Raw genomic sequence first — 16,147 nt, forward strand, 5'->3', positions numbered from 1 at the left:
TGGTAGTTTCGAACTGCTGGCCTTAAGGTTCGCAGCCTGATTAGTAACCACTACGCTACCAGAGCAAACCAGTCAGTATCCAAAAGTCATGACAACCACTTTGGGGAATAGTCAAGACATTTCGCTTGTTGATGCTTTAAAGGCTCAAAGTTGGTGGTGGGGGTGGTAGAGTGCTGTCATGTTAGTTCTGACTCACAGTGACCCTATCTAGGGTTTCCGAGTGTGTTAGTCTCTACAGGAGCAGAAAGTCTCATCCTTCTCCCATGGAACTGCTGATGGATTTCAACTGGTGAGCAACATGTAATTTACAACGCTTCCAGGACTTCTTAACGAATGATAACACTTGATTATTATGAGAGTGTTTTGAGAAAGTTAGCCACAACTTTAGCAGAAAAATACCTGGGAAAGTTTCACTAGAGAGTCCTTCACCTGTCATGACAAATAATCCTGTTTATTCTTCTCATCAAACAAGGGCAATTTTGTGAGTGTTTTGATGGGAAATCAGTAGGTTTCCACTTACAGTCCTGATTTGTTTTTTTCTTCTTTTTGATTCTTAATCTTGAAAAATCTTTTAAGTACACCCAGTTTTCTTCAGTTAGTATAGGATTATGAGCTGAGCTGCTAACCACAGCATTAGTATTTTGTATCTACCAGCTGATTCATTGGAGAAAGATGAGGCTTTCTACTCCTATAAAGATTTACGGCCTCGGAAACCCTATAAAGTGTCGCTGTAGGTTGGAACCGACTCCTAGCGTATAACCACCACCAATCTTGAAAAATCTTTAAGGACACCCAGTTTTCTTCCATTGATAATGTAAAAAGATTGTCTTGACATGGGTAAATTCCCAGAACCCTCAGTCTTTTGTTGTTCTTGTTAAGTACCATTGAGTCGGTGCTGACTCATAGCAACCATGTATAGGATTTCCAAGGGGTGGCTGGTGAGTTTGAACCACCAATATTGTTTAAACTGACTTTGTGGGTCCGGTGTTTATCCTACAACGCCACACTCAGTCCTTTAGGGATAGATGAAATGGCTGCTACCATTGCTCCTGAGAAACCCAATACAGGGTTGCTATGGGTCGGAACTGACTTGATGGCACTTAACAACAACCATTGCTTAGAAAATTGTCTTTATTTAGATGGAGCATATGTTGAGAAAGTTTTTATTTTTAATTTTAAGTTTTTAATTTTGTTTTTCTCTGAAATTTCTGACGTCTCCTTGTATCCTGCTCTCTACTGATTCTGTGAATACAGTTGAGCTTTATTAATATGATTGAGTGGCAATATTTAAAAAAATTATTTCTTTGTGTTCTTTCTAAAGTTGATGAGTTCTCTGATACCTACTTCTTTTTTTAGGTACAGCTATCATCCTTAATTGACTTCCATATGGGTCATCTGACTTCCCAGATTAATCCTTCTCAGCAAATCTGAAAGCTTGACTGTCCTAACAGTCTCAGACATTCCATGATGTGATTTGTAAGCTTGACAATCCTTCTTCCCGTCAAAAGAGGTCATTTGGTATGCATTAACAGTTGAATGCTTGACATGTGCCATGGTTGCAATAGGGAGATGTGATAAACATCATGTCCCTGTCCTTAGAGAACTTAAAGCCAAGAGAAAGGGACAAATAATTACAATACCCTGTTGCTCCTTGGAAACACTATACAGAATCGCTATGAGTTGGAACTGACTCAACGGCACTCAACAACAAATAATGAGTCCTGGTGTGGTGCTGCAGGATAATGCACTGGACTGAGGGTCGCTTTGAATTGAAAGGTCAGTGGTTCAAACTCACCAGCTACTCCTTGGAAACCCTATACAGGGTAGCTATGAGTTGGAACTGACTTGACGGCACTTAACAACCTAATGAGTTCTGGATTAGAAATCATGAAAACGTGCTTTTTAGAGCAAGAAAGAAAGACTTGGGTGAACTAAATCCAAAAGGATGATTGGAAATCATTCCAAAGAGGTACGGGAGCTAAGGATGGAGTGAGTGCCACACACTAAAAGACAAATCATATAGCATGATTGGCCTAGTGTACGTAAGTGGAATAGTGTGATGTGAGGTTAAAAAGGTAGGCAGAGTTCCAGTTGTGACCGAGTTTGGACTTTATTTTGCAAGTGGAAATCTTTATAAAATTTTAAATAGGATAGTAGTACTGGTGTGCTATAGACTAAGCACCAGACTGCTAACCAAAATGTTAACAGTTCAGATCTACTAGCTGCTCCTTTTATAGAATTGCTATGAGTCGGAACTGACTCAACGGCACTTAACAACAACAGAACCATGATGCAATTTAAATTTAGAACGAATCCTGTAGCACACTAACAGGTGGTTGAGATTAGAGGTAAATATGAATTAGATGGTTATTTCAGTAGTTCAGGGAACAAAGGGAAGCTGAACTTTGCTGTATCTACAGCTAAGGTGGAAGCATTAGCTGTATATTCAGAGAGGAAATGACTAGTGTGAGAAATCTTTCAGTATTTCTAGCATGACTTTCAAGATTTTTAATTTTGTCTTGGGTCACTGTATGGAAAGTGGATGTAAAGGGAACTAGGGCGATGGACTTGCAGATAAGGATGTCAGTTTTGTTCATATATCTATAAAGATACTGATAAGATTATTTTGAGTAGTCATTCATTAATTAAATCTTATTAAGTACCTGGCAGGAATACAGTTCTGTGTGGCATCCAGAGATACGAAATACATACTCTCCTGCATTCAAGCATTGCACAGTTCAGGACGGTGGTATGATGAGTAGCCCTTTAGTAATGCAAGCCAAGTGCTTTAGGAATGTAGGGAAGAAGAGTAATTCCAGATATAAGTGATCAGAAAAAATCATAATGCAAATTGTATTGGAATTATGTCTAGAATTATAAGTAGTATTATTAGGATGGATATAATATAAACAGAGATTGTTGGGAAAGAAATATGGAGGATTTTTATCTTGGTGCCTGAGAACAGAAGAAATAAGAACAATAAGAGAAATAGCAAAATCAAGTGAAAGGCATGGCACAGGGAAGGGGCAGGAAGATACGGTTTATTTTACAAATATTTTTAATTGAGTTATCAGTGATGCTAATTAGAAATGCATGTTAACTAGGAAAAAGAATGGTCAGGGTTTGGAATCTAGATTTATATATTATTTTGTCACTGAAGCTTTAGGAGTGGATAAGACATCTAAGAAGAGGGTAGATGAACTGATCACATTTTGGGGAAGTGAGAAAGGAAGTATAGATGGAAAGGTACTTGGAAATTAGGGAATATCTTCAGTGTAATATTTCAAGGAGGTCAAGGAGCATGGATACTGAGCAAAGCATTTATGACTTAAGAGATCATAGACTTTCCCTACAAGTCTGCCAGTTGTACTATGGTGACATGTATGTTGCTGTGATGCTGGAAACTATGCCACTCATGTTTCAAATAGCAGCAGCATCACCCATGGTGAATATGTTTCAGCAAAGCTTACAAACTAAGACAGACTAGTAACATGTGGACCACTTCTGAATGGTTAGTCACTGAAAACATTATTAATAGCGATGAGACATTGTCAGATACAGTGCCAGATGATGAATCCTACAAGTTGGAAGGCACTCAAATACGAAAGACTCATTAGCCAAAACACGGCTAGAGTCAGACTGGAGCAGAACAACAATTGCTCATATGCAAGTTCAGACTGAAGCTGAAGAAAATTTAAATAAGACCACGAGAGCCAAAATACAACCTTAAATATATCCCATCTGATTTAGAGACCATCTCACGAACAGATTTGATAAATACTAACACATAACCACCACCAATGACTGAAGACCAGAAGAGTTTGGGGATGGTACCAAGAATATACATGAAGAAAGTGAAAGATCATCAAAAAGAAAGAAAAGACCAAAGTGATGTCAGAAGAGACTCTGAAATTTGCTCTTGACTGGAGAAGCAAAAGCAAATGGGAGAAATGATGAAGTAAAAAAACTGGACAGATAATTCTCAAGAACTGTTTGAGAAGACAAAGTAAAATATTATAATGAAATGTGCAAGGGCCTTGAGTTAGAAAACCGAAAAGAAAGAACATCCTCAGCATTTCTCAAACTAAAAGCACTAAAAAAAAAAAAAAAAAAAATCAAGTTTTGAGTTGTAATACTATAGGATTAAATGGGCAAAATATTGAATAATGCAGAAAGCATCAAAAGAAGATGAAAGGAATACATAGTCACTGTACCAAAAAGAATTGGTTGACATTTAACCATTTAAGGAGGTAACAGATGATCAAGAACCCATGGTATTGAAGAGATATGACCAAGCTGTTTTGAAGGCACTAGCAAACATATAAGGTTCCCAGGTAATGTAATATCAGTTGAAATGTTTCAAGAAACTGGTGATGCACTGGAAGCACTCATCTAGCCCAGGAAATTTGGAAGACAGCTAGCTGGACAGCTGACTGGAAGAAATCCATATTTGTATTTATTTCAAAGAAAAGTGACCTAACAGAATGTGGAAATCATTGAACAATATCATTAGCACCACACAAAGGTAAAAAGTGTGAAGATAATTTAAAAACTGTTGCAGCAGTACATCAACAGGGAGCTGTAGCTATTCATGCTGAATTCAGACGACATGGAATGAGGGTGTCAGATGGATCTGAAAGCAGAAAATGCCAGAAAGATGTTTACTTGTGTTTTATTGACTTTACAAGGCATTCAGTTGTATGGCTCATAACAAACTGGATAACTTTGTGAAGAATGGAAATTCCAGAATACTTAATTGTGCTGATAAAGCACCTGTATGTAGAGCAAAACCCAGTACTTTGAGAAGAACAAAGGTATACTGTCTGTATAAAAAGCTGGAAGGTGTGCATCAGGATTACATCCTTTCACCATACCTACTCAGATGTATGCTGAGCAAATCATCCGAGAAGTGGGATTATATGAAGAGAACGTGGCATGAGGATTGGAGGAAGGTTCATTAACAGACTGTGATTTGCAGATGACACAACCTTGCTTGCAGAAGCCCTGCTGATGAAGATAGAACACAGCTTTCAGTATTGATTACAATTCAATATAAAGAGAACAAAAATTCTCGCAACTGTACTGGTAAACAGCATCATGGTAAACAGATAAAGTATTGAATTTGTCCAGGATCTTATGTTACTTGGATCCATAATTGATGCTGGTGAAAGCAGCAGTCAGGAAATCAAGTGACATACTGCATTAGGCACATCTGCTGCAAGACCTCTTTAAAGTATTAAAGAGCAAAGATGTCAGTTTGAAGACTAGAGTGCACTTGACTCAAGCTGTGGTAATTTCAGTTGCCTCATATATGTGTGAAAACTAGTCAATGAGTAAAGAAAGATTAGAGGAGAATTGATAAAGAAGTTATTTGATAAAGAATATTGAAAGTACCACAGATTATCAGAAGAACAAACAAATCTATCTTGGAGGAAGTACAGCCAGAATGCTCCTGGGATCAAGGATGGAGAGACTTTGTCATATGTACTAAACATGTTATCAGGTGTGGTGCTTGCAGGTCAGTTTGAACTGCAAGGTTGGTGGTTCAAACCTACAGCCACTCCATGAAAAGCCTAATCAGGGTCACTCTGAGTCGGAACTGACTCGATGGAACTTAGCAACAATCTCTGAAAAAGGACATCATGCTTAATAAAGTAGAGGGTCAGGGAATTAGGGAAAGACCCACAACGAGATGGATTGACACAGTACTTGAAATAATGGGTTTAAACATAACATATGAAGATGGCACCAGACTGGGCAATTTTTCGTTCTGTTGTACATAAGGCTGCTGCGATTCAGAGCTAAATTGATGGCACTAACAAAAATAACAGGCAAACTACAGAAAAGAACCCTGACATTTGTTATGGTGTAAGCCATTTATTTGCAAGGACTTTAACAGTTAGTTGTTGATAGGGAATTGTTGGCAGTGACTATAGATAACGTAAGTTTTGACTCTTCATGAAGAAGAAAAAAGAGAATCACTAGGATGGTAAGTCTGAGGGAAAGGCGGATTTTTTGTTTATGCTTTCAAGACCAGGATGCCTGTTGGGACACTAGATCAGGAAACTAGGTGAATATATTTCGAAGAAAAGAGTTGTTGACCTGAACTGAAAGGAAGATAGAAGACTGGGTAGAAATATAGGCATTTTAGGAGACTGGAGGGCATAGTGGGATGGAAGAGGTAGTGTGTGTGTATGAGGGAGCTTCAGAAAGTTTGTGGAAATAGGGAATTTAAAGATAATGATATTTTTGCCATGAACTTTTCAAAACCTCCTCCTATTCACAGATGCAGTTGGAGCTAAGGATTGCTGTGATCTCAGTACACTGTAAGAATTAGGAAGATATAGGTAGAATTAGGGATTTGGGGAAAATAAGATTTGGAAAAGGTATTGTAGAGAAGAAGATAAAGATGAAGAGATTGATAAGAAAATTGCACAGAAGTAGTAGAGGTTGAGGTGAGGCTGGGTTTATCTCCCAAATTTGACTGATCAGTATTTTTTATTAAAATCCTTTTGGTTCTCAAACTAAGGTGGAACACTGCTTGAACCCAAATCTACTCTGATGCCCTCAGTTTCAGGTTATAGGTTAGTCCATTTGGAGGTAGGGCTTGGAGCCCTGGATAGGGTTTCCAGAGAGTGGCTAGTGTGGTTAGCAGTCCAGTGTTTATCCTATAGCACCACCCCAGGACTCCTTTTAGGACAGTGGTGTGGCACTGTAGGATAAACACTGGACTACTAACCATAAGGTAGGTGCTCACATCTACCAGCTGCTCTTGGGAAACTGTATAGGGTTGGTATGAGTCATAACTGACTTGACAGCACTTAACAACAGCAACAGAGAATTATAATGAATAAAATAGGTTTTGAGAAGTTAATTTCCCCAGAATCATACTTGACCAAAAGATTGGTTTGAACCATAAGGTTGGCGGTTCAAATCCACCAGCTGCTCCTCAGAAACCCTATACAAGGTTGCTTTGAGTTGGAACTGACTCCATGGCATTTAACAGCAAAGAGCTCTGTTAGCATGGTGGGTTGTGTGTTGTGCTGCAAACCTCAAGATCAGCAGGTGTAATCTACCAACAGCTATAGGAGAAATATGAGGCTTTCTGCTTCCATGAAGATTTACAGCTTCCAAAACCCTATACAGGAGTTCCTATGAGTTGGAACTGACTTGACTGCACACAACCACCACCACTATATAACTATTAAATGGAACTATAGAGTGTAGACTTTTTGTGTAGAAGCAAAGCAGTGTGATTTCTAAGCCTTTCCTTTTAGCCACTGTTGATTCCAATGATGTCCAATAGATTATAATGTGAGCCCTGTACAGTGAAGCTTTAAAGAATTCGTGGAAAAATTCCATTATCTGTTAATTCCATTTTTCCACAAACTTTTTGAAGTGCCCTCATACATTTGAATAACAGTGGTATTAACTGGTCTTACTTGTAGGCACACGGGTATTATCTTAACCACAGTTGTTTTGTTTTGCTTTGCTTACGGTACTGCTATATTCTTTGGACTTAGCTTCTATAGGATCCTATAGGATCAAATCATTATTGAAGTACATAGCTGTTGTTGTTAAGTGTCATACAGTTGATTCTGTTGTTAAGTGCTGTCGAGTTGATTGTTGTTGTTGTTGAGTGCTGTCGAGTTGATTCCGACCAATAGCAACCCTGTACTTCAAGATCAATTTATTATTCCCGGCATAATAAAGCATAGGATTGTCTGATTCAAATTGAATCACTCCATTTCAGCTCATTAATTCCTAGAAATCAATCTTTATGCATTCTATTTCATTTTTGACTACTTCCAGTTTTCCTAGAATCATACTTTGGACATCCCACCTACTGATTATTAATGGATGTTTGCAACTGTTTCTTCTAACTTTAAGTTGTGCAACATCAGTAAATGAAGGTCCCGAAAGCGTGACTCCATCCACGTCATTTAAGGTCAGTTCCATTTTGAGGAGGCAGCTCTTTACCTAGTCGTATTTTGAGTGCCTTATCTAAGGGTCTCGTCTTCCGGCAGCATATCTGACAGTGTTTTGCTGTTATTCATAAGGTTTCGAGTGGTTAGCCATTCAGAAGTGGTCTGCGTCTTCTTCTTCCTAGTCTTTCTTAGTCTAGAAGGTCCACTGAAATCTCTCCACCATGGGTAGCACTGGTGGCTGTGTGATGTGGAGTCAGTTCTGACTCATATAAACTGTACTGGGTTTCCCAGGCTGTAAATCTTTACAGAAGCAGAAAGCCTCATCTTTCTCCAGCGGAACAGCTAGTAGTTTCGAACTGCTGACCTTGCGGTTCACAGGCTGGGAAACCAGTACAGTTGCTATGAGTCAGCTCCTTATGGGTAGCTCTGTTGATATTTAAAATACCATTGACATAGCTTCCAGCACCACAGCAACACGTAAGCCTCCACATTATAACAAACTGACAAGTGCCTATTAACATATCTCAATTTGGAGTAGTCACATTCTCAGTGATCAGTAGCCACATTTGACCAGGAACTACCATAGTGGATAGCATAGCTCTATAACCTATAATCTGAGGCCAGTCTAAAGCTTGCCTTGTGTTTGTGACAGTACTAATTTGTGTGTAGTTTACAGTAGATTGACCTGTCTGCTGTTGACTCTAATTGGGAATGCCTCTGAATCCTTGAGAGCTACAAATAACCATTGAGAAGTAGCTGTTCGCAACTGCTCTACTTAAAGCCGAATAACCCTCAAACCTAATCAAATCATGTAGATGGATTAGAGAGTAATTTCTGGTGTGACACTGTACACTGGATTGCTAACCACACAATTGTTGCTTCAGACCCACTTGTTGCTCCTTGGAAACCCTATACAGGGTTGCTGTAAGTCGAAACTGACTCGGTGGTGCTTAACAATAATTGTTAGTATTAGAGGAGAATATCCAGCATTTCTTTGTATAGTTATCATTATAGCTCTGTATACTTCATGTAAGGTCTTAGTGTTTATAACTTATTTCACATGTGATTTCTTATTTGATCTTTTCAACAACCCATTGAGGTGTTTTTACTACCATTTTTTATAAGTGAACCTGTTTTATAGACTCTATTCTGATATTTTTTTCCACTGTGCCAATCAGCTTTACTTTGTGTACAACAAAATATTTGTTGTTAAGTGCTGTTAAGTTGGTTCTGACTCTTAACGACTCTGTTTAGGGTTTCTGAGGCTTTAAATCTTTAATTTTGCCCACTTAACACAAATCAGAACTCAGTGTGTTGCCCTTTCCAGAAATTCATCCCTTCAAATCCTGTGTAATTGTCAGCTTTGTTTCATTCGTGCACAGTTTTTGAGTCTTGAGAAAGAAACTGAAGTTGTTTTGTTTTGCTTTGCTTACGGTACTGCTGTATTCTTTGGACTTAGCTTCTATAGGATCCTATAGGATCAAATCATTATTGAAGTACATAGCTGTTGTTGTTAAGTGTCATCCAGTTGATTCTGTTGTTAAGTGCTGTCGAGTTGATTGTTGTTGTTGTTGAGTGCTGTCGAGTTGATTCCGACCCATAGCAACCCTGTACACGGTTTCCAAGGCTGTAAATCTTTATAGAAGCAGAAAGACTCATCTTTCTCCCGCCAAACTGCTGGTAGTTTCGAACTGCTGACCTTGAGGTTCGCACCCGATTCGTAATCACTACGCTACCAGAGCTCCTTACAGCAACCCTTTTTCTGAGGAACTGCTGGTGGGTTTTAACCATCGACCATGTGGTTACCAATCCAGTGTGTATCCTGCAGTGTTGTTGAGTCTTTTATAACTCATAGTAACCCTGTATAGGGCTTCCAATGAACAGCTGGTGGATTTGAACTGATGACGTGGTGGTTCGAAGTCCAGTGCTGATCCTGTAATGTCATACCAGGATAGTAAATTAAGGAAATTGGTATTAAGTGCCATTGAGTCAGTTCCAACTCATAGCAACCTTGTATAGGGCTTCCGAGGAGCAGTTGAACTGCCAACTTTGTGGTTTGCAGTCCAGTGCTGATCATAATTGCCCATTGCCAAAACAGTACTTCTTCTTTTCTCAAGTTCAAGAGAATTTGTAATTTTGTCAGTGATGATAGCTGAGCACCATCCAGTCTTCTGGGCTTATGGTAAAGGAGGCATTTGCTCATGGAGGTAATTTTCCACACATTACAGATCCTGCTCCTATAGAATGAGGTTTTATGGAGAGTAGTGTAGAAGATGACGACCTGAATGATTACCTGACCAATTTAACAATGTTTCTAGAGTCAATGATCGAAGAAGACATTGCTTCTAATCAGAATGTATGAATGACTAATGATGATTAAGAGAGTCACATCACTGACTGTCACATTCATACTAAGGTAATAGCATTAACTGGTCATTTCCAGTCAGATAGATCACACATTATACTCATAGCACAACTATTTTTATTGCTCCTCAGTTAGTACCATAGTGTGATTTACTGTGTTAAAAAAAACAAAACCTTTTCAGTACAATCTTGTTTGTATGATTCTGTTCATGTACTTTGATCAAGTTATCTACCTGGACAGACTTTGGACAGACATTTAGGGAAATACATGTAAGAAATAAAAATCATAACATGAATAGTTAAATGCGTAGGTTAGGTAATTATATATATATATATATATATATATATTTATTATTTAAACTTTTTATTGTGAATTGAGTAAAGGTTTACAGAGCAGATCATCAGTTTTAACATTCAACAAATCCTATACTTTGCTTCATTATATGAGTGCAATCTCTTCAATGCACCAACAGTTAACAGCATTTTACCTTTATTCACTTTAACTGCTGCATTCCTCCCTGTGTCTCCCGCTACCCCCATCTTTCATCTGCCAACCTTCCTCCAGTTGTACATTGCCTGTCACCCATGTCAACGCATGTCTACCCTCTAGCACATGTATCATTTCCTCCTCCCCTCCAAAACATCATATATTGTGTTTTTTACAAGAAAACCCCCCTCTTTTTTTTAACCCCCTTGATGTTAAAAACAAACAAACAAAAACAACACGCAGGAATATATAATCATTTAAACAATCAAACAGCACATTCTGGAAGCCAGCTGCCAGCACACAGCCCTTCTCTTTCTATGAGTAGAGTCCTCAGCTGCTCAATATCTCAATGCCATCAACTCTGCCTCCATCTCTGGTGTTGTGCTTCTCTGATTGGGGTTCCATGTTCAGCGCATGCTCTTCTCTCTTGATGGTCTTAGGGTCCTCTGTTCCTGGAATGTAAGATTAACTACTCCCTCCTTTTTGTTACGCAGCTTCTACCTTTACAGTCGTGATATTCACAATTAGGTATGATAACAAATGTTGTTTGTTGTTAGGTGCCACTGAGTCAGTACTGACTCATAGAGACCCTGTGTACAACAGAATGAAACACTGCCCAGCCTCACAATTGTTGCCACGCTTGAGCCCATTGATGCTGCTACAGTCCATCTTGCTGGGGATCTTCCTCTTTTTCTCTGACCCTCAATCTTGTTAAGTGCCGTTGAGTCGATTCCAACCCATAGTGACCCTGTTTAGGGTTTTCGAGGAGCACCTGGTGAGCTTGAACCACTGACCTTGCAGATCAAACTGCTTTGCAGTCTGGCCCATTAAGCCACAGTGCCGCACCAGGACTCCAACCTTACCAAACATGATATCCTTTTGCAGTGACTGGTTCCTCCTAACAGTATGTCCAAAGTATGAGAGACAAAGTCTGTGCACCCCGGCCTCTAAGGAGCACTCTGGCTGCACTTCCAACACAGATATGCTTGTTCTTTTGGCAGTCCATGGTACTTTCAATATTTTCCTCCAACACCATAACTCAAATGCATCACTTCTTCTATGATCTTCTTTATTCACTGTCCCACTTTTGCATGCATATGAAGTTATTGAAAATACCATGACTTGGGTCAGGCTGTCTTTAGTCTTCAAGCTGACATCTTTGCTCTTCACTACTTTAAAAAGGGGCTTGTGCAGCACATTTGTCTAATGCAATACGTCCTTTGATATTTAACTGCTGCTTCCATGAGTGTTAATAGTTGATCCAAGAAGAATGAAGTCCTTGACCACTTCAATCTTTTCTCTGTTGATAAGAATGTTTTCTTTACATTGAGATGTAATCCGTACTGAAGGCTGTGGTCTTTGATCTTCATCAGTAAATATTTTAAGTCTTCTTCACTTTCAGCAAGTAAGGTTGTATCATCTGCATATCATAGGTTATTAATAAGTCTTCATCCAATCCTGATGTCATGTTTTTCTTCATATCACCCAGCTTCTCAGATTATTTGTTCAGCATACAGGTTGAATATGTATGGTGAAAGAATACAACCCTGTCACACACCTTTCCTAATTTGAAACCATTCATTGTTCCGTTCTGTTCAAACTGTCTCTTGGTCCATGTCCAGGTTCCTCACGAGCACAATTAAGTGTTCTGAAATACTTATACTTCAAAATGTTGTCCATAGTTTGTCTTGATCCACACTTTGTGTAATCAATAAAGCACAGGCTAACATCTTTCTGGTATTCTCTACTCTCAGCCAACATCCATCTGACGTCATCAGTGATATCCTTCATTCCATGTCCTCTTCTGAATCTGGTTTGAACCACTGGAAGTTTTCTGTCAATATAAGGTTGCAGCTGTTTCTGTATTAAATTAAGTAAAACTGCTTGCATGGACTATGAAAGATATTGTCTGATGATTTCCACATTCCGTTGGGTCACCTCTCTTTGGAATGGGCACAACCGGTTGGCCAGATAGTTGTCTTCCAAATTTCTTGGCATAGATGTCTAAGTGCCTCCAGGGCCGCCTCACCTTGTTGAAAGATTTCAATTTTTATTCCATTAATTCCTGGTGCCTTGTTCTTTGCCAATTCCTTCAATGCACTTTGGACTTCTTTCAGTATCATTGGCTCTTGATCATATGCTACTTCTTGAAATGGTTGAACATCAACCATTTCCTTTTGGTACAATGACTCTGAGTATTCCTTTTTTTTTTTTTTTTTGATGCTTTCTGCATCATTTAATAATTTGCCCAGAGAATCCTTTAGTAATGAAAGCCAAGGCTTGAATTTTTACTTCACTTCTCTCAGCTTGAAAAATGCTGAGTATGTTCTTCCTTTTTGGTTTTCTAACTCCAGACCTTTGCACATTTTGTTGTAATATTTGACTTTGTCTTCTTGAGCTGACCTTTCAGATTTTCTGTTCAGCTCTTGTACCTCCTCATTTCTTCCATTTGCTTTAGCATCTCTAGTAATTGATAACAATTTTATCTTCCTCTGTTTGGGTTCTGATTATCAAACCATTGAAGCTATGTCAAATGGGTACTAACTGCAAGTTTGGACATTCTTGTGCATCTCCCCTTACTTCATATCAGCTGGACTCTTTGCTCTCAGCTCTAGTCCTGGCTAGGCCCTTGTGCATGGGCTAAGGAGTCCCCAAGTCTTACTACACTTCAGACCAACCAGCCCTTCCTCATCTCTTTGTCATCTCAAGGTTGATGGGAGTCTATGGAACATGGTCAAACTTAGTCCATATCTTCACTGCTGCTTTCCCCCCATTTTCGCTCACATGTAGAACAACACAGTTACAAGCAAGCTTACTTGCCTACTTGTTTGTTCCCTTTGAGTTTCAGTCTTAGAGGGGAGTTTGTCCTAAAGGAACTTGATTGCTTGCCTTGATGGCTCTCTGGCGAACAACTTTCTTGTTCTTCTAGTAGCCAATCAGACAGCCTTTTTTTGTTTTTTGATTTTTCCTGCTGGTCTTTCTTTCAAGAAGTATCTTCTGTTCCTCTAGTGACTCTGGGCTGGTCTGCATGTCCTTTCAAGTGGGAATGTCCCACCTCAGAAGTTTCTGGATGGGGCTCAGGATTCTACTTAAGATCCTATACACTACAAAGGCTCCTCAAGAAGCCTCTTTCACTGGGGAAGTTCTATAACTCCTTTTAGGTAGTTATAGGTTGAAGATGGGCTTACAAACTTTCTGTAATCATGTTTCCTGATATTCCTTTCTATCCCACTCAAATGTCTGTTTAACAACAGTATGCAAGGGAAACCAACATCCATAAGTCAGTCAAGCATCTTAACATTATTTCCCCCTTTTTTACCCATTCGAGGCTATGCTTCAATCTCTGTATCCCAGAGTGTTATTGTTCCAAGGTTGAACATACATTACTGTTTACCTCTGACTCATTTATAGGCAAGATAAGATCATTTATTGTTTTACCTCTGTTTGTGGGGTAGGAGTAAGGGGTTAGGTTAGGGTTGACAAAAAAGAGGCTCAATGAACAAGATGAAGACCCTTAAGTTAGATTGACACAGTGGCTGGAGCAATGGACTCAAACATAAAGATTATGAGGAGGGTTTAGGGCCAGGCATTGTTTTGTTCTGTTGTACATAGCATTGTTATGAATCAGAACTAGTTTGATGGCACCTAAGGATCAGCACTGGACTGCTGGCCACAAAGTTGGCAGCTCAAACCCACCAGCTGCTCCTTGAAACCCTATACAGGGAAATGATTCTACGTCACTTAACAGCAAAAACAACATAAACTGGATGACCGAGGCCTAAGAGGCCTGAGGTTAATTAGTGGATCATATTGTATAATGCTGAAAGTTGGAATTATTGTATTGAAGGGAGGATGAAAAAGAGGAACTTGGTATGAGAGGTACTGGAAAAAAGATTAATGGGGCATAGTAGTCCTGGTTTGGTGCTGTGGGTTAATGCACTCACTGGACTGCAAGGTTGGAGGTTCAAGCTTACCAACCACTCCTTGGAAACCCTATACAGGGGTTGTTATGAGTCGGAATCTACTTGACACTTTACAACAACAACAAAAAATTGATTAGATTTGAGCTTGGGTGAATAGGCTTAATTCTAATAGGGCTGGGGAAGCTGGCTGTTAATGTGTTGAGTTTTATGTAGTGCTTGAGATTTAGGCGAAAAGTCAGCAAAAATTAGCCAAAAGTCAAGAAAAATTAGAAACAAAGTTTATTTTCTCACTCTTATTTTACTTTGGAGTCCTGGTGTGGTGCTGCAGGATAATGCACTAGACTACAAAGTCAATTTGAACAGCAACGTCAGCAGTTCAAACTCACCAGCCGCTCCTAGGAAACCCTATGCAGTGTCACTATGAGTCAGAACAAACTCAACAGCATTTAATAAATAGCATTTTACTTTCGAATTTTTAAAACTGTTTCTTGACACTGTTTTATGACTATTATTTTGTGTAAGGCAATTCTATTATGTATTGAAGTATATCTTACTGTATGATCTTGGATAACTTTCATAATTTCTCTCTGCTTCATTTACTTTTTTTGTATATCCAATGGAGATAATAATGGCACTTCTTTCACAGGGTTGTTGTTGCTGTTAAGTACTGTGGAGTCGGGTCTGACTCATAGCAACCCTGTATAGGGTTTCTGAAGAGCAGCTGGTGAGCTTGAACCGCCAACCTTGCATTTCAAAGAGGCTTGGTAGTCCTGCACATTAATCCGCAGTACCACACTTACGTCAAACTGTGTGGATTTGCAGTGGAGCCTAGCACATGCTCAATAAATGGGAGCTGCTGTTAATTATTATTATTGTGATTTTTGTTGTCTACCCTAGAAGCATAGTGAGTTACAAGTTGAGCTATTAACTGCAAGGTCAACGGTCCTCTGGAGAAGATTGAAATTCTGCTCTTATAAAGATTTACAGCCTTGGAAAACCTATACAGGATCACTGAGTTGGAATTGACCAGATATCATATAACCACCACCACCATTCTGCTAGTCAGGAATATTTGTTCAGCAGATCTTATTTTTATAACTTGATTTTTTATTTTCTAGCTACTCTGCTCAAAACTAGAATGATGAAACAGTTATCTGCAGCCACAGTTCGCCTCCTCTCAAGTTCTCAGATCATCACTTCGGTGGTTAGTGTTGTAAAAGAGCTCATTGAAAACTCCTTGGATGCTGGTGCAACAAGCATAGATGTTAAACTGGTAAGTTTCCTTTAGAAGCCAAATGACTTTAAAGCAAAAAGAGGGCTGAGAGATATTTCCTTCTTAAAACTATTATACACACACACACACAAACTATTATACACACCCCCCCTTTGTTTATACCCTAGTAACACAGTGGTTAAAACACTTTGCAGCCAACCAAGCAGTTGGT

At 39.1% G+C, this 16,147-nt stretch overlaps 1 protein-coding gene across 2 annotated transcripts in view; it reads left to right on the forward strand.

Annotated features, from left to right (window-relative positions):
• The first annotated feature begins 15,826 nt into the window (after window positions 1-15,826).
• Window positions 15,827-16,147, forward strand: part of PMS1 (PMS1 postmeiotic segregation increased 1 (S. cerevisiae)) — a 108,225-nt gene continuing 107,904 nt past the window's right edge. For both annotated transcript variants that reach the window (XM_006864044.1, XM_006864043.1), the window contains exon 1: window positions 15,827-15,975. In XM_006864044.1, the coding sequence (XP_006864106.1) occupies window positions 15,841-15,975 (135 nt within the window). In that variant the 5' untranslated portion in view covers window positions 15,827-15,840. The remainder of the gene's footprint in view (window positions 15,976-16,147) is intronic.

Source organism: Chrysochloris asiatica, unplaced genomic scaffold (assembly GCF_000296735.1).
Source record: "Chrysochloris asiatica unplaced genomic scaffold, ChrAsi1.0 scaffold00059, whole genome shotgun sequence".
NCBI lineage: Eukaryota > Metazoa > Chordata > Mammalia > Afrosoricida > Chrysochloridae > Chrysochloris > Chrysochloris asiatica.